This window comes from Melozone crissalis, unplaced genomic scaffold (assembly GCF_028551555.1).
Source record: "Melozone crissalis strain CALT ecotype California unplaced genomic scaffold, PUWL_Pcris_2 ptg000002l_1, whole genome shotgun sequence".
Classification (NCBI taxonomy): domain Eukaryota; kingdom Metazoa; phylum Chordata; class Aves; order Passeriformes; family Passerellidae; genus Melozone; species Melozone crissalis.
Window position 1 is genome coordinate 131,758 of NW_026535780.1, and position 23,963 is coordinate 155,720.

Sequence of the window (23,963 nt, forward strand, 5' to 3'; positions counted from 1 at the left end):
TTGCTGAAACAGGGAAATGGAAGCTCTTGCACTCCAGATTTCCTGTCCAAGTGGAGGATTTTGGTTCTCTTATTGCTGGAGGGGTTCAAGAGTACTGCTGGGGAAGAGAGTTTGTCAGGTGTGTGCTGACACAGAGCAACTTGACCAGAGCTGTACCCAGGAGAGCATGGATGTGACCAAGGCTTTGGTCTATCAGGGATGTGTTTGTACCATGTTCAGGAAAGCGTCCCCTCCTGTGCTTCCCATGCCAGATGTTTTTATTAGTTGTATTTACATATTTTTGAAGGAAGGTGTTGTTGCACATACCCCAATGGCCAGTTTAGGCATGGAATGCACTAGGTAAGGATGTGAGACCACTGGAATTACAGAAGAACAAGAGGCGTATCAGGCTTTGATGCAATAAGACTTTATTAACGCACAAGAATGAAGAGACGGGAGAAAGAAGAAGATAGGGTCTGGTGAGAGGTGCAAGTAGGACAAACACAAGCTGAGGTGCTTTGCTTGCAGGAGCTGTTGCCAGAGGGCAGAGCTGGTGGTGTCAGGGGTGGTGCCAAGGTCCCTTAGCAGTTGTAGCCATAGCCCCTTCTGCCATAGCAGCCAAGGCCATAGCCATAGCCCTGCCCATAGCCGAATCCACAGCCATAGCCGAATCCACGGCCATAGCCAAGGCCGTAGCCAAAGCCACCAAAGCCACCAAATCCGCCAGAGATGGGCTGTCCCTGCACACTGAGCTCAGTGCCCACGGCAGCGGAGGAGGTGGATCCGACGGCGGTGCTCTGGGGGAAGGAGGTCATGATGGGTCCTGGCAGGGTGACCAGCACAGGAGAGGGGTCGATGATGACGCGGGAATCCTGGCATTGCAGGGCACAGGGCTCGTTGCAGCTGTTGGCCAGCGGGGTGGGTCCGCAGGGAGTGCAGCGGTTGTAGCAGGCCATGGGTGTGGTGACGAGGGTGCCTGGAAAAGAGGGAGGTGAGGCAGGGTCATGGAGGTTTGGGGGTTGTGATGGGTGGTATGGGAGGGTGATGGAGTGTGGAGGCTGTTGTGGGGCTGTGGGGAGGTGTGAGGGCTGCTGAGTGGGGCTGAGTGTGTTGGCAGAGAGGGGCCAAGGGGGCAGGAGCAGGAGGGTCAGGGGATTGAGACTCACCTTGCTGTCCGGACTGGCGAAGGAGAAGGTGTCAGGAGAAGTGTGTGAGTGAGAGAGACACTGGGCCAGCTTTTATGCTGCTCCTGGAGGGGCGGGACAGGCTTGTCCCATGGCCTTGGGGCATTTTGCAGGCAGTAGCTCTTGCCTGGCCCAGCTTGGTGAGTCATGAGGTGGGGAGTGTTTTCCTTTCTGCAATTCTGCAATTCTGTGTTCTTCCCTTGCGGCTGTGTCCATCTGACCTTGGCAGAACATCTTAATTGCAAGAATTGATTATCTTGTTGTTTATAGTGTGTGTTAGGACATGTAAAATACTCCATCGAATCTTAGAGTTATTGGGGTGTTGTCACTAATGTCATTCCATGGCATTCCATATTATGACATCTCCTATTTGCATTCTTGTCTCCTGCCTGAAAGAACTCCCAGATTTCTCACCTTGTCCTCGTTTTGAGGATACTCAAGTCATGCCAGTGTCATGGTGTCCCTGCAGTGCTCTCAGTCAACCATGTCCATGTCCTTGTTCCACCAGGGATCTCTACCAGTGTTGTGGACCAGGACAGTCTGCTCCCTCAACCTTTCCAAAGCTCAGGCACATGGGTTCCAAGAGTGAATTAATCAAAGGATGGGGAGCTGTGCTCCTCATGTATCTTGTTCTCCTTATCATTCAGCATTTTTCCTTTCCACAGTCACAGGTGAGATGGGCGCTATGGATGAACCAACTCAAGACTATGGGGAGCATGGGAGGCCACCCTAAATCACAGGGATTGAGTTCCCATCTCCAGCAGGAAACTCTGGGGATGTTTACAACATGGTGGGGATGGAGAGAACATCATAGAAAGGGCAGTTCCTCACAAGCAGAGCTCCTGCAAAGCCAGACAATCCTGACAGAGCTGTGATGACTCGGGGCCCCATGTTACAATGAGTGGCAGTGTTTAAGGGTCCCCAGGATGAGGAAAAAGATGAGAATTTTTACTCCATGTTTCAGAAGGCTGATTTATTATTTTATGATATATACTATATTAAAGGGAAATTATATATTAGACTATACTAAAGAAAGAGAGAAAGAAGACCTCAGAAAGCTAGAAAGGAACGAATAATAAAATCTTGTGACTGACTAGAGTCCCGACACAGCCGGACCTGTGATTGGCCATTAATTAAAAACATGTCACATGCTGGGCAAACAATTCTCCAAATCACATTCCAAAGTAGAAAAACATGGAGAAGCTGAAGGTTCCCAGCTTCTCAGGAGAAAAGATCTGAGCAAAAGGATTTTTCAGAAAATACGTCTGTGACAACAATGCACCCAAAAACCAAGACACACCAGTGCCATGGGGTGACCTCACTGATGACACCGCGTCTGTCCAAGGCTTTGGACATGTCTCCAGCCCACCATGACACACGGCATCAACACCTGCCTCTAACCTCTAAGGCACTTAAAATCTGCCGCCAAGGTCAGGTGGACATGGCCTCCAAAGAAGGACATGGAGCTACAGAATTCCACAAAGGAATGCCCACACCATGTCATAGGAGGGAAGATGACTGTGCTGACCAACCATCAGTAATTACTGGGTTTTGCTAGCAGGAACAGATTATTAGGATTAAAAGGATATGAGATATGAAAAGTGATGGGATGAATGCGGATTAAAGGCAAGAACATCACAGGCCAGCCTGGGAAAAAAAGGATTAGGCTGAGTTGTTTAATGGATTTCTTAATGAGGTCAAGGAATATGCTTTAAATGACAGAGTACAATGTCAAGTGAAGATGAGAAGTCCAAATGGACCATGACACCAGAACAAGTTCAACCAGACCAGCCTCTACTTTTCCAGATGTTTTCTCTTGATTCAGTTCAAGACACAAGGCCACGAGATCTCTTTAATCTGTAGGAACACTCATAATTCACGATAATATTTCCATGTTATTGCAGAGTGACCTCCCCGGGACATCAGCAGCTCCCTCAGCATTCCTGGGAGAAGCACAATGACTGATGGACATCCAGTGGCACAGAAAAGAGTCCCAGTCTTCACAAGCACCAAAAAACCACAACACATAAGTGCCACAAAATGACATCACTGATGATATCTCAACTCTGCTGGGCTCTGGTTGTTTATTCAGCCCTTCCTGAAACACACGGAACAATCAAATCCACCCAAATACCATGTCTCACTTCAAAGAGGCCGTCAAGGTCACAGACTCACAAGGACACAGACTCAAGAACCAATCATGACACTGCTAAATTCTATGAATGAAAATACAACTCATAACTCATCAGGCTGGGCCAGTCAAGAGTGGCAGCCAAAAAAATGCCCCAGGGCCATGGGACAAGGCTGTCCCGCCCCTCCAGGATCAGCATAAAAGCCAGCCCAGAGCCTCTCTCCCTCACACACTTCTCCTGACCTCTTCTCCTCCTGCTCCTGCTGACAACCAGGTGAGTCTCAAGCCCCTGGCCCTCCTGCTCCTGCACCCCTGGCCCTTCTCTTCCAGCACACTCAGCCCCAGCCTCAGCAGCTCTCACATCTCCCCACAGCCCCACAACAGCCTCCACACTCCCTTACTCTCCTGCATCCCTGCCTCTCACATCCCCAGTTCTCCCTCTGCCTCACCCCTCTCTTCCAGGCACCCTCCACACCACACCCATGGCCTGCAACAGCCTCTGCCGTCCCTGCGGACCCACCCCGCTGGCCAACAGCTGCAACGAGCCCTGTGCCCTGCAATGCCAGGATTCCCGAGTTGTTATCCAGCCTTCTCCTGTGCTGGTCACCCTGCCAGGACCCATCATGACCTCCTTCCCCCAGAACACCGCCGTCGGATCCACCTCCTCCGCTGCCGTGGGCACTGAGCTCAGTGTGCAGGGACAGCCCATCTCTGGCGGATTTGGTGGCTTTGGTGGCTACGGCCTTGGCTATGGCCATGGATTTGGCTATGGGCTGGGAGGCCTGGGCTGCTATGGCAGAAGGGGCGGCTCCATCTGCTAAGGGCCTCAGCACCATCCCTGACACCAACCACCCTCTTCCTGGAACTCATCTCAGGCATTGAGGATTCCTCTCTGGGTCATGGGCCCTCCTTTCAAAGGGGCTCAGAACTTTCAGCTCCTGCTCTCAGGGCACCAAGCAAGGCAGAAGCCAGGAACACAGCCCAGGCTGCCTGCAAACATGGCCCATCTGCCTCCTCCTCTTCTCCTCTCCCTGCTCTTTCCTTTCTGCTCTCCCCTTTGGCTCTGTCCAGTCCCCTCTGCTTCAAACCCTTCCTTCTAGGTCAGAGACGTTCGGGCCCCTCTGGTGGGCTGCTCCCACTGTGGGCAGGAAGTCCTTGATGCTCTGGCCAAATGTGCTGCAAGCAAAGCACCTTGGCTGTTGGTCACCCTGATTGTACCTCAGCCTTATTCCCTTCCGCTGGTTGCTCCTCCTTTTTCACTATTTTGTCTCAATAAAATTTTTCTTGCACCACAATTTCAGATGTCTCTTTTCTGAATGGATTCATAATAAACTGGATGTGAACCCTGTTTCCCTTGTGCTGCGCCACAGGAGAACAGGAATCCGGAGTCCAAGTGTCTTCCGGAGAAATTTAGGTTGGCTATTAAGGAATCTTCCTTCATGGAGAGGGCTGTCATTGGTGTCACAGACTGCCCAGTGTAACTGTGCAGTCACCATCCCTGCAGGGATTTAATGTCCCTGGAGATGTGTCACTTGGGGACACGGGTTAATGGTGGCTTTAGTAATGCAGAGGGAATGGTTAGACTTTGTATTTAAAATTTAGCTCTTCTGCAACTAAAATATTTTTAAGATGGGATCATTTAGTGGTGGATTTTGTAGCCCTGCTTTAACAGTTGAACTCAATGCCAAGAGGCTTTTCCACCAGAACTGACTCCATGGGTGTGGGTGGCAGCTGTGCAAGGAAGCAGAGGCCAAAAGGGAGAGGCAGCACAGGAGGGATGAGCCAGGCCTTTGGGGTCTTGAGTTATGGCAATTGCTGAGAAGTGAGGCCACTTCTCTTGGAGGATTTCCCTTGAGGAAATGGTGCTTGGCTGAGCTGTGTCTGCTCTGTGCCAGAGACTCAGCCTGGGCATGAGGAGAGAGCTGTGGCTGCTGTTGTACACAACCCTTTTGTGAAGACCTTGATATTCCTTCCCCTTCCATGCTCCCAGAGCAACTGAGCAAATCCAGGCTGCCTGAGAGGGCAGTGAGTGGCCTAAGAGTGGCTGTGGGGCCAGAGGCTGGAGATCAGTGGCCTAAAATTCAAATCCAAGCAAGTCTCAAGGGAAGTAGGTCAAGAATTTTATCCATGAGGCCAAGCCTGTCCATCCTCCTCCAGAAACGTCTGGACAGTGGGACTGTTGTCCCCTCAGCAAGCAGGCAGGTGGTGGAGTGGCTGAGGCACCACTTGGTTGTGCCACCAGTCAGAGTGGAGAGTGGAGAGTGAGAGTTAAAGGCATCTCCTGAAGTTCAGGAGGGGAAAATGTGGAGTTCTGCATCTGGGCAGGAGTGGCAATGGGCCCCAGGTCATGCTGGGGGCTGAGAGGCTGAGTAGGAGCTTTTCAGAACAGGACCCTGTGGTGCTAGTGGAGAACAAAGAGACCACAAAATCTGAATCCTTCCCTTTCCTGGAAAAGACATCACCAGAATCCAGGATAGATTTCAGGCAATTCTTGCCCTGAAGTTGGGAGAGGTGGCCTTTCCTCTCTTTAGAGCACTGGTGGGTCCTGTGGGGTGTGGTGTGGTGTGGGCAGTTCTGAGCTGTCCAGGGAAAGAAGCACAAGGGCTTAGTGAAGCAAGACCAGGCCAGGGTGACCAAGACACTGAAAGCGCAGGAGAATAATTGCTAGAGGACAGAAAGAGCTGGGACTCCCAGGAGACAATGCAGATTCCTGATAGCAGGGAATGAAATTAAGGATACCTGGCTGTTTTCCACAATGCACACAGGAGAAGGAAAGGGGAGAAAGGAAGAAGGGAGAACAGATGGAATTCCCTGGGGAAAGAAGGCAAGAATTTTTGAGTGTGAGAGTGGTCTCGGTGTGAAAAAGCTGATGGAGCCTCTGCTGGCAGAACCAAAACAGAGCTGGCCAAGGTCCTGGAAATGCTGTCCTTGCTGTGTTTCCTTGAGGAGAGGGAAATGAGGCACCTGTATTCCAGAGTTCATGCCCAAGTGGAGGATGTTGTTCCTTCTGTTTGCTGGGTGGGTTCAAGAGTCCTGATGGGGAAGGGAGTATTTCAAGTGTGTGCTGGCACAGTGAGACTCTACCAGAGCCATGAGCAGGAGAGCATGGATGTGTCAAAGCTTTTGCGGCAGTGGGTTCCAGGTTTATGCCACATTGTGGAACGTATGTCCTTGTCTCCTCCTTCCAGTGCCTGTCTTGGTTATTGCTACTGGTGACATCTTACCTAAGAGAGGTGTTCTGCTTCTTTTCCATCCATGCCAACGGCCTGTCTGGCATTATATTTGGTGAGGATATGAAGCCATTGGAATTCAAAAAGATGAAGAGCCTTCTCAGACTTTGATGCAGGAAAACTTTATTAAGGGAAAAAATGAAGATGGGAGAAAGAACTAGAAGGAATCTAGTGTGAGATGCAAGTAGGGCAATGATCAGCTGAGGTGATTTGCTTGCAGGAGCTGTTGCCAGAGCCCCAGGCCCATTGTGGATGTCAGGGGTGGTGCAGAGGTCCCTTAGCAGTTGTAGCCATAGCCCCTTCTGCCATAGCAGCCAAGGCCATAGCCATAGCCCTGCCCGTAGCCGAATCCACAGCCATAGCCAAATCCACGGCCATAGCCAAGGCCGTAGCCAAATCCACGGTCATAGCCAAGGCCAAAGCCACCAAATCCGCCAGAGATGGGCTGTCCCTGCACACTGAGCTCAGTGCCCAGAGCAGCGGAGGAGGTGGATCCGACGGCGGTGTTCTGGGGGAAGGAGGTCATGATGGGTCCTGGCAGGGTGATCAGCACGGGGGAAGGGTCGATGATGACACGGGAATCCTGGCATTGCAGGGCACAGGGCTCGTTGCAGCTGTTGGCCAGCGGGGTGGGTCCGCAGGGACTGCAGCGGTTGTAGCAGGCCATGGGTGTGGTGTGGAGGGTGCCTGGAAGAGAAGAGGGTGAGGCAGGGCAGGGGTGTGGGGATGTGAGGGGTGATGATGCAGGAGGGTGAGGGAGTGTGGAGGCTGTTGTGGGGCTGTTGGTGAGGTGTGAGGACGGCTGAAGCTGGGGCTGAGGGCGCCACCAGAGAGGGGCCAGGGGTGGAGGAGCAGGAGGGTCAGGGGATTGAGGCTCACCTTGTAGTCTGCAGGAGCAGGAGGTGTGAGGAGAAGTGTGTGAGGGAGAGAGGCTCTGGGCCGGCTTTTATGCTGATCCTGGTGGGGCGGGACAGCCTTGTCCCATGGCCTTGGGGCATTTTAGTGGCATCAGCTCTTGGCTGCCTCATCCCGGTGAGTCATGAGTTGGGGCATGTTTTCCTTCATCAATTCTGCAATTCCATGTCCTGCTCTTGATGCTGTGCCCCTCTGACCTTGGCGGTGGCTTTAATAAATTGATATTTAGGCAGATATGATTGTTCCATGCATGTCAGGGAGGTGTGAATGAACAACCCAAGCCCTGAAGATCTACAATGTCATCAGTGATGTCATTTTGTGGCGTTTTGTGCTGTGTGCTGTGGTTTGCGGGTGCCTTGTGAAGACTGGGACTCTGTTCCATGACACTGCATGTCCATCTGTCATTGTGTTGCACCCAGGAATCCTGAGGGAGCTGCTGATGTCCTGGGGCGGTCACTCTGCAATAGCTTGTCAAGAACCCAATGCCTTCAAGCCTTTCAGGATGGATGAAAGAGAACTTATGGCCTTTTATCTTGAATGGGATCAAAAGAGAGGACATTTAAACTGAGAGGCTGTTCAGGCTGAACTTATTCCAGTATTATGATCCATTAGGATTTCTCCAATTCACATGACAGTGTCCTCTGCCATTTAATCTGTATTCCTTGACCTTGTTATGAAATTCACTAATGAAACAACCAACTGGGCTTGATCCCTTTTTTCCCGGGCTGTCTCTGACATCAATTAGCTTATTCCACATTCAAGCCACAAGTTTCATAACTCATAACCTGTAATTGTTAACATTGTGTTCCTGTAAGCAAATAATTACTAATGAACAATCAGTGGACTCCTCTGTTGTTCCCTGTCAAGGTCGGCGCATGTCTTTGTGGAATTGTGCAATTCCATATCCAGCTCCTGAGGCCCTGTCCATCTGTGGCTGTAACTGTTAATTACAAATATTAGGAGGTCAAATTTTTCTGTTGGTGGTTCATGTCAAGGAGGGCTGAAGACGTGACCTAAGCTTTGGAGAGGTGGGATGTCATCACTGTGGTCACCCCACTGCCCTTGTATGCTGTGGTTTGTGGGTGCCTCATGAAAAATTACCCCAAAATTTTCACAGTTCTGATAGGCTGGACTGAGATTGACAGGTGTGCCAAGGAGGAGGTGTTGTACCTTCCATTGCCTTCCATCCCTTCAGTTGGCAGAGGCTGACCTCAGAGCTCACCTTTCAATTTGAACATGCTCAGTGGGTGCTTGGGTGATAGTCTAATCTCAGAGGTTTTGATATTTTTCGTCTTCCCTTGTGCTGAGTGCCAAAGGCTGAGGCCACTTGTGATTGTCAGAAGGAGGATTTGGAGGTTGACCAATTCTTGTCAGAGACAAGCATTGCATGATCCTCAATAATCCAGGTGTGTCCTGGTGGTGTCAGTGCCCAGTGTAATGGACTCAGAAAAGTGTGAAGGGCTGGGGCCAGTGCCTTGTGGTCAGTGTCCCAAAGTCCAGATGGCAGCAAGTCCCCAGTGCTGACCCCTGGGCCAACACTGAAAACTTGTTGACTTCTGGACATCTACTGGACTTCAGCAAGGGCAGCTGCCAAGTGCTTTTTCATGTGAGGAGTCATGCCAGGTAGGAAGAAATATCTGGGTGTCACTTGGAACAATTGTGCTCTTCTCTGAAAACACCTTTCAGAGTGGTTCTGGATTGGAGGGAATGGGGCAGGAGGTGTCCCTGTATTGTTGTGGGAAAAGGCTCCCCCAGTCTCCACCTCAGGACTGGGGGGAATTGTTGTGGTGAGGCAGGGAGACGATGTGATGAGGAGACTCTTGGTGTCTTCTGAGTACTGGTGAGGTCCCATGTGAGATGTTGTGTGCAATTCTAATCTCCCCAGTGTGAAAATGATGTCAGCTTATGAATATTGACTCTCAGAACCTCTGCTGGTCAGAGTGACTCTGAGATACGTTAGAAGGTCTCTTTTCTCAGCTTGGTGGTTGAAGAAGGAGTCAGAACTCTTCAGTTCTTGGTCTCATATCTATAAAATGCTTTCTCCTGGCCTGCCAAGGTCTGCTCAGCAGGTCAGTCAGAGTCACTCTGCCTGCTCTTTGGCGATGTTATCTTTTTATACTAAAAACTACGTGTACCATATTTACAATTACTTTCTAATACTTATAATTTATGTTAGACAGTGAGTTTCTATGCTAAACTAATCTAAAAGTGCCAACATCACAGCAGAAGATGGAGGTCAAGAAGAAGAAGGAGAAAGGCTGGACACTCCCAGATTCCCCCATCTTGCCCCCTGAACCCCCATTCTAAAAACCTCAAAAAATGTAGTTTTCCACCTTGTGATAAATTCACTATCATTCTACTCAGACTTTTGTGGCTTGTAATCCTTCATAGAAAGGTTGGTAATTGTTTTTTCCAGGGGCTAAATCAAAGGCACAGGGGTCTTGGGCTCTGTGTCAAGGTCTCTGAGCCCTCCGGGCAGGGGCTCTAGTCCTCCACGGCAGCCAGAAGAATTTCTTGAGTTCTGACAAGTCACTAGTTCAGAAAGACCAAGAGTCCAGAGGAGCTGGTGGATCATCACTGGATGAGAAACTTAGAGAGCTTGGACTCCCAGGGGATGGGGGCAGACAGGGGATTGTCATCAGTGTGTGCAAATCCCTGATGGCAGGGAATGAAGGTGAGGGAACCTGACTGTTCTCAGTAGTGCACACATACAGGACAAGAGGGCAAGGGCAAAGGGAAAACAGATGGAATTCCCTGTACAAAGAAAGCAAGAATTTCTCATTTTTAGGGTGGTCATAGAGCGGAAATGGTGCTGGACTGCTGGCCCTGGGAGATCCAATGCTGAACTGTCCATGGTGCTGGGAATCCTGCTCGTGTTGGTCTTGCTGAAACAGGGAAATGGAAGCTCTTGCACTCCAGATTTCCTGTCCAAGTGGAGGATTTTGGTTCTCTTATTGCTGGAGGGGTTCAAGAGTACTGCTGGGGAAGAGAGTTTGTCAGGTGTGTGCTGACACAGAGCAACTTGACCAGAGCTGTACCCAGGAGAGCATGGATGTGTCCAAGGCTTTGGTCTATCAGGGATGTGTTTGTACCATGTTCAGGAAAGCGTCCCCTCCTGTGCTTCCCATGCCAGATGTTTTTATTAGTTGTATTTACATATTTTTGAAGGAAGGTGTTGTTGCACATACCCCAATGGCCAGTTTAGGCATGGAATGCACTAGGTAAGGATGTGAGACCACTGGAATTACAGAAGAACAAGAGGCGTATCAGGCTTTGATGCAATAAGACTTTATTAACGCACAAGAATGAAGAGACGGGAGAAAGGAGAAGACAGGGTCTGGTGAGAGGTGCAAGTAGGACAAACACAAGCTGAGGTGCTTTGCTTGCAGGAGCTGTTGCCAGAGGCCAGAGCTGGTGGTGTCAGGGGTGGTGCCAAGGTCCCTTAGTAGTTGTAGCCATAGCCCCTTCTGCCATAGCAGCCAAGGCCATAGCCATAGCCCTGCCCATAGCCGAATCCACAGCCATAGCCGAATCCACGGCCATAGCCAAGGCCGTAGCCAAAGCCACCAAAGCCACCAAAGCCACCAAATCCGCCAGAGATGGGCTGTCCCTGCACACTGAGCTCAGTGCCCACGGCAGCCGAGGAGGTGGATCCGACGGCGGTGTTCTGGGGGAAGGAGGTCATGATGGGTCCTGGCAGGGTGACCAGCACAGGAGAGGGGTCGATGATGACGCGGGAATCCTGGCATTGCAGGGCACAGGGCTCGTTGCAGCTGTTGGCCAGCGGGGTGGGTCCGCAGGGAGTGCAGCGGTTGTAGCAGGCCATGGGTGTGGTGACGAGGGTGCCTGGAAAAGAGGGAGGTGAGGCAGGGTCATGGAGGTTTGGGGGTTGTGATGGGTGGTATGGGAGGGTGATGGAGTGTGGAGGCTGTTGTGGGGCTGTGGGGAGGTGTGAGGGCTGCTGAGTGGTGCTGAGTGTGTTGGCAGAGAGGGGCCAAGGGGGCAGGAGCAGGAGGGTCAGGGGATTGAGACTCACCTTGCTGTCCGGACTGGCGAAGGAGAAGGTGTCAGGAGAAGTGTGTGAGTGAGAGAGACACTGGGCCAGCTTTTATGCTGCTCCTGGAGGGGCGGGACAGGCTTGTCCCATGGCCTTGGGGCATTTTGCAGGCAGTAGCTCTTGCCTGGCCCAGCTTGGTGAGTCATGAGGTGGGGAGTGTTTTCCTTTCTGCAATTCTGCAATTCTGTGTTCTTCCCTTGCGGCTGTGTCCATCTGACCTTGGCAGAACATCTTAATTGCAAGAATTGATTATCTTGTTGTTTATAGTGTGTGTTAGGACATGTAAAATACTCCATCGAATCTTAGAGTTATTGGGGTGTTGTCACTAATGTCATTCCATGGCATTCCATATTATGACATCTCCTATTTGCATTCTTGTCTCCTGCCTGAAAGAACTCCCAGATTTCTCACCTTGTCCTCGTTTTGAGGATACTCAAGTCATGCCAGTGTCATGGTGTCCCTGCAGTGCTCTCAGTCAACCATGTCCATGTCCTTGTTCCACCAGGGATCTCTACCAGTGTTGTGGACCAGGACAGTCCACTCCCTCAACCTTTCCAAAGCTCAGGCACATGGGTTCCAAGAGTGAATTAATCAAAGGATGGGGAGCTGTGCTCCTCATGTATCTTGTTCTCCTTATCATTCAGCATTTTTCCTTTCCACAGTCACAGGTGAGATGGGCGCTATGGATGAACCAACTCAAGACTATGGGGAGCATGGGAGGCCACCCTAAATCACAGGGATTGAGTTCCCATCTCCAGCAGGAAACTCTGGGGATGTTTACAACATGGTGGGGATGGAGAGAACATCATAGAAAGGGCAGTTCCTCACAAGCAGAGCTCCTGCAAAGCCAGACAATCCTGACAGAGCTGTGATGACTCGGGGCCCCATGTTACAATGAGTGGCAGTGTTTAAGGGTCCCCAGGATGAGGAAAAAGATGAGAATTTTTACTCCATGTTTCAGAAGGCTGATTTATTATTTTATGATATATACTATATTAAAAGGAAATTATATATTAGACTATACTAAAGAAAGAGAGAAAGAAGACCTCAGAAAGCTAGAAAGGAACGAATAATAAAATCTTGTGACTGACTAGAGTCCCAACACAGCCGGACCTGTGATTGGCCATTAATTAAAAACATGTCACATGCTGGGCAAACAATTCTCCAAATCACATTCCAAAGAAGAAAAACATGGAGAAGCTGAAGGTTCCCAGCTTCTCAGGAGAAAAGATCTGAGCAAAAGGATTTTTCAGAAAATATGTCTGTGACAACAATGCACCCAAAAACCAAGACACACCAGTGCCATGGGGTGACCTCACTGATGACACCGCGTCGGTCCAAGGCTTTGGACATGTCTCCAGCCCACCATGACACACGGCATCAACACCTGCCTCTAACCTCTAAGGCACTTAAAATCTGCCGCCAAGGTCAGGTGGACATGGCCTCAAAAGAAGGACATGGAGCTACAGAATTCCACAAAGGAATGCCCACACCATGTCATAGGAGGGAAGATGACTGTGCTGACCAACCATCAGTAATTACTGGGTTTTGCTAGCAGGAACAGATTATTAGGATTAAAAGGATATGAGATATGAAAAGTGATGGGATGAATGCGGATTAAAGGCAAGAACATCACAGGCCAGCCTGGGAAAAAAAGGATTAGGCTGAGTTGTTTAATGGATTTCTTAATGAGGTCAAGGAATATGCTTTAAATGACAGAGTACAATGTCAAGTGAAGATGAGAAGTCCAAATGGACCATGACACCAGAACAAGTTCAACCAGACCAGCCTCTACTTTTCCAGATGTTTTCTCTTGATTCAGTTCAAGACACAAGGCCATGAGATCTCTTTAATCTGTAGGAACACTCATAATTCACGATAATATTTCCATGTTATTGCAGAGTGACCTCCCCAGGACATCAGCAGCTCCCTCAGCATTCCTGGGAGAAGCACAATGACTGATGGACATCCAGTGGCACAGAAAAGAGTCCCAGTCTTCACAAGCACCAAAAAACCACAACACATAAGTGCCACAAAATGACATCACTGATGATATCTCAACTCTGCTGGGCTCTGGTTGTTTATTCAGCCCTTCCTGAAACACACGGAACAATCAAATCCACCCAAATACCATGTCTCACTTCAAAGAGGCCGTCAAGGTCACAGACTCACAAGGACACAGACTCAAGAACCAATCATGACACTGCTAAATTCTATGAATGAAAATACAACTCATGACTCATCAGGCTGGGCCAGTCAAGAGTGGCAGCCAAAAAAATGCCCCAGGGCCATGGGACAAGGCTGTCCCGCCCCTCCAGGATCAGCATAAAAGCCAGCCCAGAGCCTCTCTCCCTCACACACTTCTCCTGACCTCTTCTCCTCCTGCTCCTGCTGACAACCAGGTGAGTCTCAAGCCCCTGATCCTCCTCCTCCTCCCTCCCTTGGCCTCTCTCTTCCAGCACGCTCAGCCCCAACCTCAGCAGCCCTCACGCCTCCCCACAGCCCCACAACAGCCTCTACACTCCCTCACCCGTCTTGCTCACCCAAACCTCCATGACCCTTCCTCACTCCTTCTCTTCCAGGCACCCTCCACACCACACCCATGGCCTGCAACAGCCTCTGCCGTCCCTGCGGACCCACCCCGCTGGCCAACAGCTGCAACGAGCCCTGTGCCCTGCAATGCCAGGATTCTCACGTCATCATCAACCCTTCCCCTGTGCTGGTCACCCTGCCAGGACCTATCATGACCTCCTTCCCCCAGAACACCGCCGTCGGATCCACCTCCTCGGCTGCCGTGGGCACTGAGCTCAGTGTGCAGGGACAGCCCATCTCTGGGGGATTTGGTGGCTTTGGCTATGGCCTTGGCTATGGCCGTGGATTTGGCTATGGGCTGGGCTATGGCTGTGGGTATGGCTACAGCCTGGGAGGCCTGGGCTGCTATGGCAGAAGGGGCTATGGCTACAACTACTAAGGGACCTCAGCACCACTCCTGACACCAACCAACCAGTCCCTGGGACACTCCCCAGGCACTGAAATGCATCTCTAGGCAACGGCTGTGAGCTGGCTCAGAACTTCTAGATCCTGCTCTCAGGGAACCAAGCAAGACACCAGCCATGGGCCCAGCCCGGGCTGCCTGCAAACATGGCCCATCTGCCTCCTGCTCTTCTCCCACTTCCTGCTCTACATTGCCCCTTCAGCTCTGTCCAGTCCCCTCCAGACAAACCCTTCTCCCAAGCCAGAGACCCTCAGGCACTGGCACTCCGTTGGGCTGCTCCCACTGTGGGGAAGGAGGGCCTTGGTGCTCTGGCCAAAACTGAAAGCCAAGGATCTTGGCTGATGGTCACCTTCCTTGCACCCCCTACTTGCCCTTCCCCTTCCCAGTGGATGCTCACAACCTTCCACTGTTCTTTTAGCTCAATAAAGTTCTCTTGCATTACAGCTTCAGATGTCTCCTTTCCTTCGCTGACACACACAGGCACACTTTGCCTTTCTGGTGCATTCCAGACTTTCCTTGCTTGTTCCCAGGCCTGAATACACAAATGCAATCTATCCCTGTCTCTAATAGATGCCATGTAGGAGTCTTGTTTTCACTTTGGCTGGACACCACTTGCTCCAAACCCACATCATCTTCCAGGGTCATCTACAGCTCTGCTTCAGCAGGCCCGTGTCTTTCATATCCTCAGGTGCCCAGAGTTGAACACACGTCTCCAGCCTCTGAAGAGCTGAGCAGAAAGTCAGAATCTCCCCTCACCTGCTGCCCATGCTGTGATGATGAGCCCAGGACATGGAGGAGTTTTGGTCTGTGAATGCACATGGCCAGGGCATGTCCAATTCTTCATCCACCGACACCCCAAGTCCTTCTTGGGCATTCTCTCAATCAACTCATTATCTATCTATTACCTATTTCTGAGATTGCTATGTGTCTGAGGGGACAACACTGTAGAGCTCATTATTTAGGATGTTGAACAGAGGTGGCCCCACGGATCTGACTCCTGGGCTGCTGGGGATTCACCTCCATTTGCACTTTGGGCCACTGATCAGACAACTCTGGCCTCAGTCCCTCAGCCTCTCTCAGGCCACTCACTGCACCCTCAGGAAACTTGGAGCTGCTCAGTTGCTCTGATAGTGTAGAATCAGAAGGAGTCTCAAGGGCTTTACAAAAGGGTTGTGTCCAACAGCAGCCACAGCTCTCTCCTCATGCCCAAGCTGAGTCTCTGGCACCGGGCAGACACACAGCTCAGCCAAGCACCATTTCCTCAAGGGAAATCCTCCAGAAGAACTGGCCTCAGCTCTGGGAACTTGCCACATCTCAGGCCCCAAAGGCCTGGCTCACCCCACCCCTGCTACTGTTCCCATTTTCACGAAGGGCAAATTCTTCCTGAAAAGTTTGATGGGGTTCCAACACTGGTGAATGACAGAAGAGCAACTGATATCATGTACGTGGACTTGTGCAAAACCTTTCTTCCTGTGGCAAACAACATCCTTATCTCTGACCTGGAGGGATGTGGAGTTGACAGCTGGAACATCAACTGTGGGGTGGAAAATGGACAGGATGGTGTCACTCACAGTTGTGGTCAGCAGCTCCATGTCTGTGAGGGGAACAGGGATGAGTGGTGACCTACAGAGGTTAGTACTGGGACCATTACCACTTCCCATCTTTGTCAGGCACAGGGAATTGAGTGTCCCCTCAGCAAGAATGGGAATAACATCAAGGTGAGCAGTGTGGTTGATTGTCTGGAGGGAAGGGATGGCATCCAGAGAGCTCTTGACAGGCTGGGGTGGTGTGATTGTCATGAAGGTGAACAGGATGAAGTGCAACATCCTAAGTCTGAATTGGAGCAATCTCGGTAATGGATATTGGATCCATACTGAGATCCTTGAGGAGAAGGACTTGGGACGTTGGTGGATGAAGAATTGGACATGCCCTGGCCATGTGAACATGACAAAGAGAAACTGCCCGTGCCATGGGCTCATTGCCACAGTGTGGGCAGCAGGTGAGGAGGGAATTCTGACCCTCTGCTCAGCTCTGGTGAGACTGGAGTTCTGTGCTCAGCTCTGGAGCCTCAAGGGTAAAATTTACCATTGGGGTATTGTGACAGTGTTCACAGGGGTCCAAGGATGAGGGAAGAGACAACGATCTGACTCCATGTTTCAGAAGGCTTGATTTATTATTTTATGATAAATATTATATTAAAACTATACTAAAAGAATAGAAGAAAGGATTTCATCAGAAGGCTAGCTAAGAATACAAAAGGAAGAAATTAATAACAAAGGCTTGTGTCTCAAACAGAGTCCAAGCCAGCTGACTGTGATTGGCCATTAATTAGAAACAACTCTATGAGACCAACCACAGATCCACCTGTTGCATTCCACAGCAGCAGATAACCATTGTTTACATTTTGTTCCTGAGGCCTCCCAGCTTCGGAGGAGAAAAAATCCTAAGGAAAGGTTTTTTCAGAAAATATCATGGCTACAGAGTATCGTGGATCTGTATCAGGGCTAAAGATATATCGAGGGAGTGGACCAACAGCTGTGTAGCCATGTGAAAACGTAGCCCAGGAGAAGCTTGTGTCAGAGGCAGGGATAGATCTGCCTTAGTGTATCCAGGCATAGGATTACGCAAGTGCAGGGTTTGTTGTATCCAAGGGAACAGCAAACTGTGCCAGCGTGTGCCCATGAAGGAAAAGGAGACATAACAATGCTGCAATGCAAAAGAATTTTATTAAGGCATAAGAAGAGCGAGAGATCATGAATGGCAAGAGAAAGGGAGCTGGTCTGAGATGCAAGTAGGGCGACCATCAGCTGAACTCCTTTGCTTGCTGGTGGTTTGGTCAGAGCATCGAGGCCTTCCTGCTCCAGAGTAGAAGCAATCTGATGGTGAAGATTCCCAATGATCTCTGGCTTGGGAGAAGGGATTTGCAGCAGAGGGAGCTGGACAGAGCTGAGAGGGAGTGAGAGAAGAGCAGGAGGCAGATGGGCCATGTTTGCAGGCAGCCCGGGCTGGGCCCTTGGCTGCTGCCTTGCTTGGTGCCTTGAGAGCAAAATCTGGAAGTGCTTAGCCAGCTGACAGCTTTGGCCCAGCAAGGCATCTGCAACACCTGGGGTGTGTTCCAAGGAGTGGGTGGTTGGTGTCAGGGCTGGTGCTGAGGTCCCTTAGCAGTTGTAGCCATAGCCCCTTCTGCCATAGCAGCCCAGACCTCCCAGGCCGTAGCCAAATCCACGGCCATAGCCCAGCCCATAGCCAAATCCACGGCCGTAGCTAAGGCCGTAGCCAAAGCCACCAAATCCCCCAGAGATGGGCTGTCCCTGCACACTGAGCTCAGTGCCCACGGCAGCCGAGGAGGTGGATCCGACGGCGGTGTTCTGGGGGAAGGAGGTCATGATGGGTCCTGGCAGGGTGACCAGCACAGGGGAAGGGTCAATGATGACGTGAGAATCCTGGCATTGCAGGGCACAGGGCTCGTTGCAGCTGTTGGCCAGCGGGGTGGGTCCGCAGGGACGGCAGAGGCTGTAGCAGGCCATGGGTGTGGTGTGGAGGGTGCCTGGAAGAGAGAGGGTGAGGCAGGGCAGGGGTGTGGGGATGCAAGGGGCAGTGAGGGAGTGTGGAGGCTGTTGTGAGGCTGTGGGGAGTCATGAGGGCTGCTGAGCCTCGGGCTGAGCGTGCTAGAAGAGAGGGGCCAGGGTGCAGGAGCAGGAGGGTCAGGGGCTTGAAACTCACCTGGTTCTTGGAAGAAGCAGGAGCAGATGGAGTCTGGAGAAGTGTGTGAGGGAGAGAGGCTCTGGGCTGGCTTTTATGCTGATCCTGGAGGGGCAGGACAGCCTTGTCCCATGGCCTTGGGGCATTTTGGAGGCTGCAGCTCTTGGCTGTCCCAGCCTGGTGTGTCATGAGGTGGGGAGTGTTTTCCATCACAGAATTCTGCAGTGTCATATCCTGCCCTTGAGTCTGTGTCCATCTGACCTTGGAGGCAGCTTTAGAGTGAGAGCTGATATTTGGGTAGAGTTAATTGTTAGATGTATGTCTGTGGAGTTTGAATAAACAAGCAGAGATCAGCAGAGGTGCAATGCCATCAGTGGGCCTTGTGTGTTGTGGTTTGTCAGTGCCTTGTGAAGACTGGGACTCTTTTCTGTGCCACTGGGTGTCCATCAGTCATTATGTTGCACCCAGGAATGCTGAGGGAGCTGCTGATGTCCTGGGAAGGTCACTCTGCAAGAGCTTGGAAATGTCCCCGTGCCTGGGAGATCATCCTGATGGATTAAAGTGGGCTCTTGCTCTTGTGTCTTGAGATTGAGATTGAGAGAGTATCTTGGAGAGTAGAGGCTGTTCAGGCTGCACTTGTTCTCATGCTTTTGTCCATTTAGATTTCTAAAATTTACCCAACACGCCGCTCTATCATTTAATGTATATTTTTTAATCTCATTTAGAATTCCAATAGCCAACAACAAATGCAGGCCCATCTCTTTTTTCCCAGCCTGGTGTGTGACATTAATTAATTTATTCTGCATTCAAGCAAAAGACATTCATAACTTATATCCTGTAAATGTAATATTGTGTTCCTATTAGCAAAAAGGACTAATTACTAATGGACAGTTAATGAGTTGCTCCTTCCTTCTCTGTCACGGTGCTGGCGTTCCTTTTTGTGATTCTGCAATTCCACGTCCTTCTCTTGAGGCCGTGTCCATCCGACCTTGGCGGCAGCTTTCAAGTGTGAGTATTAGAGGTTAAATTTTGGTCTTGATAGTTTGTGTCCGGATGGGTTGAAGACATGACCAAAGCTTGGTGGAGATGCCATGTCATAAGTGAGGTCATCCCACGGCACTGGTGTGCCGTGTTTTGTGTTTTTGTGTGGTAAAGAGGGACCTCATTTCCTCATGGAGCTTCTCATAGAATTCACAGAATTCACAGAACTCACAGAACTCACAGAATTACTGGGTTGGAAGAGACCTTCAAGATCATCTAGTCCAAGTCATGCCCTAACACCTCAACTAAACCATGGCACCGAGTGCCACATCCAGTCTTGTTTTAAATACATCCAGGAATGGCGACTCCACCACCTCCCCCGGCAGACCATTCCAGTACTTTATTGCTCTTTCAGTGAAAAACTTTTTGCTATTATCCAACCTATATTTTCCTTGATGCAGCTTGAGACTCTGTCCTCTCGTTCTGTCAGAACCTGGTGACAGAGACCAACCCTCATCTGGCTACAAACACCCTTCAGGAAGTTGTAGAGTGATAAGGTCACCTCTGAGTCTCCATTTCTCCAGGCTAAACAACCCCAGCTCCCCTTTTTAGGCTGCACTAATCTTTGCAGTTTTTCTGGAGGGGAGCATCTGCACCTTTGATCATGTTCTTTTCCTCCCTATCTTGGCTGCATCTCTCCAGGCTTGTCTACATTCATGGCCTTTGCCATTGGAGATGGGAAAGCAATCCGTATGACTTGGGGAGGTGTCCTGTGCTCCTCACAGTCTGGTGTGGGTTCATCTGTAGCTCTTGTCTCAGCTGGGCCCAGAAGGTCACAGTGTGAAGTCTCGTTGTTGGGCTCCGCCTGACACATGGAAAGAAAACCTCATGGAGGATGAGGAGAAGAAGAAGAACCATGAGGGGAACAATTACTCTTCTGTTGGTTTGTCAACCCTTCAAACTCACGTCTGCAGTTTAGAGATAAGGATGTCCTGTGGGACTGGCTTAAGGGCCCAATAGAATTCCAGGAACTTGACACTGGTTGCCATTTCCTTGTCAAAAATAGCATTTGACCTTGTGATCCTGCTGGAGCATAAATGGATTGTGAGGTGGCCATGGATCCTCTGATGTAAAAAGCTCCACCAATTACTGGGAGAGAATTAGGAAATATGTAATAACAAAAGTAATACAAGAAAGGTGAGGAAGATGAGGAAGTCAACTGCCTTGTCATGCACCACTGATGAGCTGCAGAGTACAACAAGGACATGGACATGGTTGACCAAGAGCCGTGCCAGGAGACCAGTGGGACTGGAGTACCCTTAAAACAAGAAATTGACAGAGCTGAAGGATCTTTCAAACAGGAGCAAAGAAGGCAAATGGGACATGATGTCATTATTCCATGGCGTGTCCTCATCGGTGACACATCAGTTGTCCTAAGGGTTGTTTGAATCTTCTACATGTCCTGAAAGGCAGCGGCAACAAGAAAATGGTCACTAATTCTTGCAATTAAAAGCTGCCGACAAGGTCAGATGGACACAGCCTGGGGGTCAGAACATGGAATTGCAGAATTGCAAGAAGGAAAACACTCTACAACTCATGACTCACCAAGCTGGGCCAGGCAAGAGCTACTGCCTCAAAATTACCCCAAGGCCGTGGGACAAGGCTGTCCCGCCCATCCAGGACCAGCATAAAAGCCGGCCCAGAGCCTCTCTCCCTCACACACTCCTCCTCAAGCCTTCTACTCCTGCTCCTGCAGACAATCAGGTGAGTCTCAATCCTCTGACCCTCCTGCTCCTGCACCCTTGGCTCCTCTCTTCCAGAACGCTCAGCCCCAGCCTCAGCAGCCCTCACACCTCCCCACAGCCCCACAACAACCTGCATACTCCCTTGTCCTCTTCTGTAACTGTGCCTCACGCTCTGACACCTCCACCCTGCCTTACCCCTCTCTTTCTTCCAGGCACCCTCCACACCACACCCATGGCCTGCTACAACCGCTGCACTCCCTGCGGACCCACCCCGCTGGCCAACAGCTGCAACGAGCCCTGTGCCCTGCAATGCCAGGATTCCCGTGTCATCATCAACCCTTCCCCTGTGCTGGTCACCCTGCCAGGACCCATCATGACCTCCTTCCCCCAGAACACCGCCGTCGGATCCACCTCCTCCGCTGCCGTGGGCACTGAGCTCAGTGTGCAGGGACAGCCCATCTCTGGTGGATTTGGTGGCTTTGGTGGCTTTGGCTATGGCCTTGGCTATGGCCATGGATTTGGCTATGGCCATGGCTTTGGCTATGGGCAGGGCTATGGCTATGGCCTGGGCTGCTATGGCAGAAGGGGCTATGGCTACAACTGTTGAGGACGCTCAGCACCACCCCTGCCACCAGCCACCCACTCCCTGGAACACACTCCAGGTGTTTAGGATGCCTCTCTGTGCTAAGTCTTTCAAATGTGCTCAGCACATCCAGCTTCTGCTCTCAGGGCACCAAGCAAGGCAGCAGCCACACTGCCTGCAAACATGGCCCATCTGCCTCCTGCTCTTCTCCCACTCCCTGTTCTGCATGGACCCTTTGGCTCTGTCCTGTCCCCTCTGGACAAACCCCTTCTCCCAGGCCAGAGAGCCTCGGGCACGTCCACCATTGTGCTGCTCCCATTGTGGGCAGGAAGTCCTTGATGCTCTGGCCAAACCTCCGAGCCAAGGGGCCTTGGTTGGTGGTTGCTCTCCTTGTACCTCAGCCAGGCCTCTTCCACTTACTGCTCAGGACTTTTACTGTTCTTTATGCCTCAATAAAATTCTTTTGCATTGTACATTGTGAATTGTCCTCTTCCTTCATGGGCACACGCTGCCACACTTTGCTCTTCCCTTGGATCCCACCAACCCTTCACTTCCTTGATCCCAGGCCTGGATACACAAATGCAGGTCTATCCCTGCCTCTGATAGAAGATGTGTATGGATCTTGTTTCCACCTTGGCTGGACACCAGTTGCTCCAGACCCTCATCATCTTCCAGGGTCACCTACAGCTCTGCTTGAGCATGTCCATGTCCTCTGAGTACACATTTCCAGTCTCAGAAGAGCAGAGGGAGAGAATTCCCCTCTCACTGCTGTTCATGGTGTGGGGATGAGCCCAGGACATGGGGAGTTTCTGGTCTGTGAGTGTTCATGGCCAGGGCATGTTCAATTCTTCATGTTCAGTTCCTCCTGATGGATGAAAGTGGGCTCTTGCTCTTGTGTCTTGAATGGAATCGAGAGAGGATCTTGGAAAGTAGAGGCTGTTCAGGCTGCATTTGTTCCCATGTTATTGTCCATTTAGATTTCTAAAATTTACCCAACAAGCCACTCTATCATTTAAAGAGTATTTCTTGATCTCATTTAGAAATCCAATAGCCAACAACAAATGCAGGCCCATCCCTTTTTTCGCAGGTGTGTGTAATGTCAATTCATTTATTCTGCATTCAAGCCAAAGAGTTTCATAACTTATATCCTGTAAAAGTAATATTGTGTTCCTATTAGCAAAAAGGACTAATTACTAATGGACAGTTAGTGAGTTGCTCTTTTCTTCTCTGTCCTTCCTTCCTATCCCAGGTCCTTCTCCTCTGGGCTGTTCTCAATCCCCTGCATTATCTGGTCTATCCATGTTTGGCATTGCTCCAAACCAAGTGCAACTTGGCCACATTCAGCTTCACGAAACTGATGATATCCCACTGCCCCAACCTGTTCCAGCCCCTCTGCATACCATCCCTTCCCTCCAGACAACCAACTGCACTTCTCAGCTTATTCTGGCCACTGATTTTGCTGAACATCCCACTCAATCCCACTGTCCATGTCCCTGACAAAGATGGGAAATAATACTGCTCCCAATAGGTGTAAGAGCTTAAATGAGAGATGTGGGACTCCGGGTGGCTCTTCAAAATGCAGTTTATTACATCTAAGATGTTACAGCACTCTAAAGTCATGAGTGACAGAGCTTGTGCCTACAGCTGTCAGCTCCAGCTGCAAGCAAGCCTAAAGACCTTTTAGTTTTAGTTACAATGAATTATATACTTTTCTTTGCTGAACATCTTAATACAGTAGAACCAATCTATACCTTAACTTATATCTATAGCCTAACTACTATAATTACTATATTCATGTTTATTCTCTAATCACCTAAAGTTAGTACATTACAATTTAAGCTAAAAGTTGTTTTACAGTTTTCTTGCAGTAAAAAATTTGGAGACTTTTTTTCTACTTGCAACAATTGCTAACTTGTTTGCTTGTGCTATCTTTCTGCTTGGTAAAAACATCTTTTTGTTTAAAGTGAGTTTATCCTTTGCTCTAAGTCATAAAACCCCCTTCTAACACACCCTTTGCCTCCTTAGTTATCCAGTAAAACTAGCTCAACAATTCTTTTCTTCTATATCAAAACTTGCTTCCATCTGTATTCCTTCATCTGACTCTTCATTTAAAAATCTTTCTGCTAAGCATACATATCTGTGAGACTTTCTTGTCAAACATTCATCCTTCCCAACAAACAGGAGCTTCTGTATGTCGCCAGTCAGCCCCTTTCTCCATACACATGGAGCCACAACAGCTTGACTTAGACTGTCCCCTTTGAGTTAGACCATCCCATCCATTCCTTATCCACCACATGGTCCAATCACAATTCCCCATCTTTCCAGAGTGAATGTGCAGATGCTTTCTAGCACAGGAACAAATGCTGTGCACAAGTCTAGGAATGTGATATTGTTCCCTCTCCCCTCATCCAACAAGGCTGGAACCAATCCCAGCTCATTAAAAGATGCCACTTTTTAATGG

The 23,963-nt window shown here is 50.1% G+C and overlaps 4 protein-coding genes and 1 pseudogene across 4 annotated transcripts; 2 read left to right on the plus strand and 3 right to left on the minus strand.

The window, feature by feature from the left end:
* Positions 1 to 560: 560 nt before the first annotated feature.
* LOC128933318 (feather beta keratin-like) lies at positions 561 to 935 on the minus strand. The gene has a single exon (XM_054270252.1). It carries the CDS (start codon positions 933 to 935, stop codon positions 561 to 563), a length of 375 nt encoding a protein of 124 aa, XP_054126227.1.
* Positions 936 to 3,443: 2,508 nt separating this feature from the next.
* Positions 3,444 to 4,115, plus strand: LOC128950947 (feather beta keratin-like; annotated as a pseudogene).
* A 6,766-nt stretch (positions 4,116 to 10,881) lies between these two features.
* LOC128933324 (feather beta keratin-like) lies at positions 10,882 to 11,265 on the minus strand. Its single transcript, XM_054270265.1, has one exon. The coding sequence runs from the start codon at positions 11,263 to 11,265 to the stop codon at positions 10,882 to 10,884; it is 384 nt and encodes a 127-aa protein (XP_054126240.1).
* Positions 11,266 to 14,098: 2,833 nt separating this feature from the next.
* Positions 14,099 to 14,467, plus strand: LOC128933333 (feather beta keratin-like). Its single transcript, XM_054270277.1, has one exon. The coding sequence runs from the start codon at positions 14,099 to 14,101 to the stop codon at positions 14,465 to 14,467; it is 369 nt and encodes a 122-aa protein (XP_054126252.1).
* A 3,182-nt stretch (positions 14,468 to 17,649) lies between these two features.
* LOC128933340 (feather beta keratin-like) lies at positions 17,650 to 18,339 on the minus strand. Its single transcript, XM_054270291.1, has 2 exons — positions 18,236 to 18,339; positions 17,650 to 18,052 (listed from the first exon to the last, which is right to left on the minus strand). The coding sequence occupies exons 1-2, from the start codon at positions 18,337 to 18,339 to the stop codon at positions 17,650 to 17,652; spliced, it is 507 nt and encodes a 168-aa protein (XP_054126266.1).
* Between the last annotated feature and the right edge of the window lie 5,624 nt (positions 18,340 to 23,963).

Bases quoted from the DNA above. Each gene is read 5' to 3' on its own strand.
- LOC128933318 (XM_054270252.1), bottom strand. From the start codon at position 935: ATGGCCTGCTACAACCGCTGCACTCCCTGCGGACCCACCCCGCTGGCC.
- LOC128933324 (XM_054270265.1), bottom strand. From the start codon at position 11,265: ATGGCCTGCTACAACCGCTGCACTCCCTGCGGACCCACCCCGCTGGCC.
- LOC128933333 (XM_054270277.1), top strand. From the start codon at position 14,099: ATGGCCTGCAACAGCCTCTGCCGTCCCTGCGGACCCACCCCGCTGGCC.
- LOC128933340 (XM_054270291.1), bottom strand. From the start codon at position 18,339: ATGCCCCAAGGCCATGGGACAAGGCTGTCCTGCCCCTCCAGGATCAGC. The intron at 18,053-18,235 runs CCTGCTTCTTCC...GCCCTGCCTCAC, and splicing joins TTCTCCAGACTCCATCTGCT to CCTCTCTCTTCCAGGCACCC.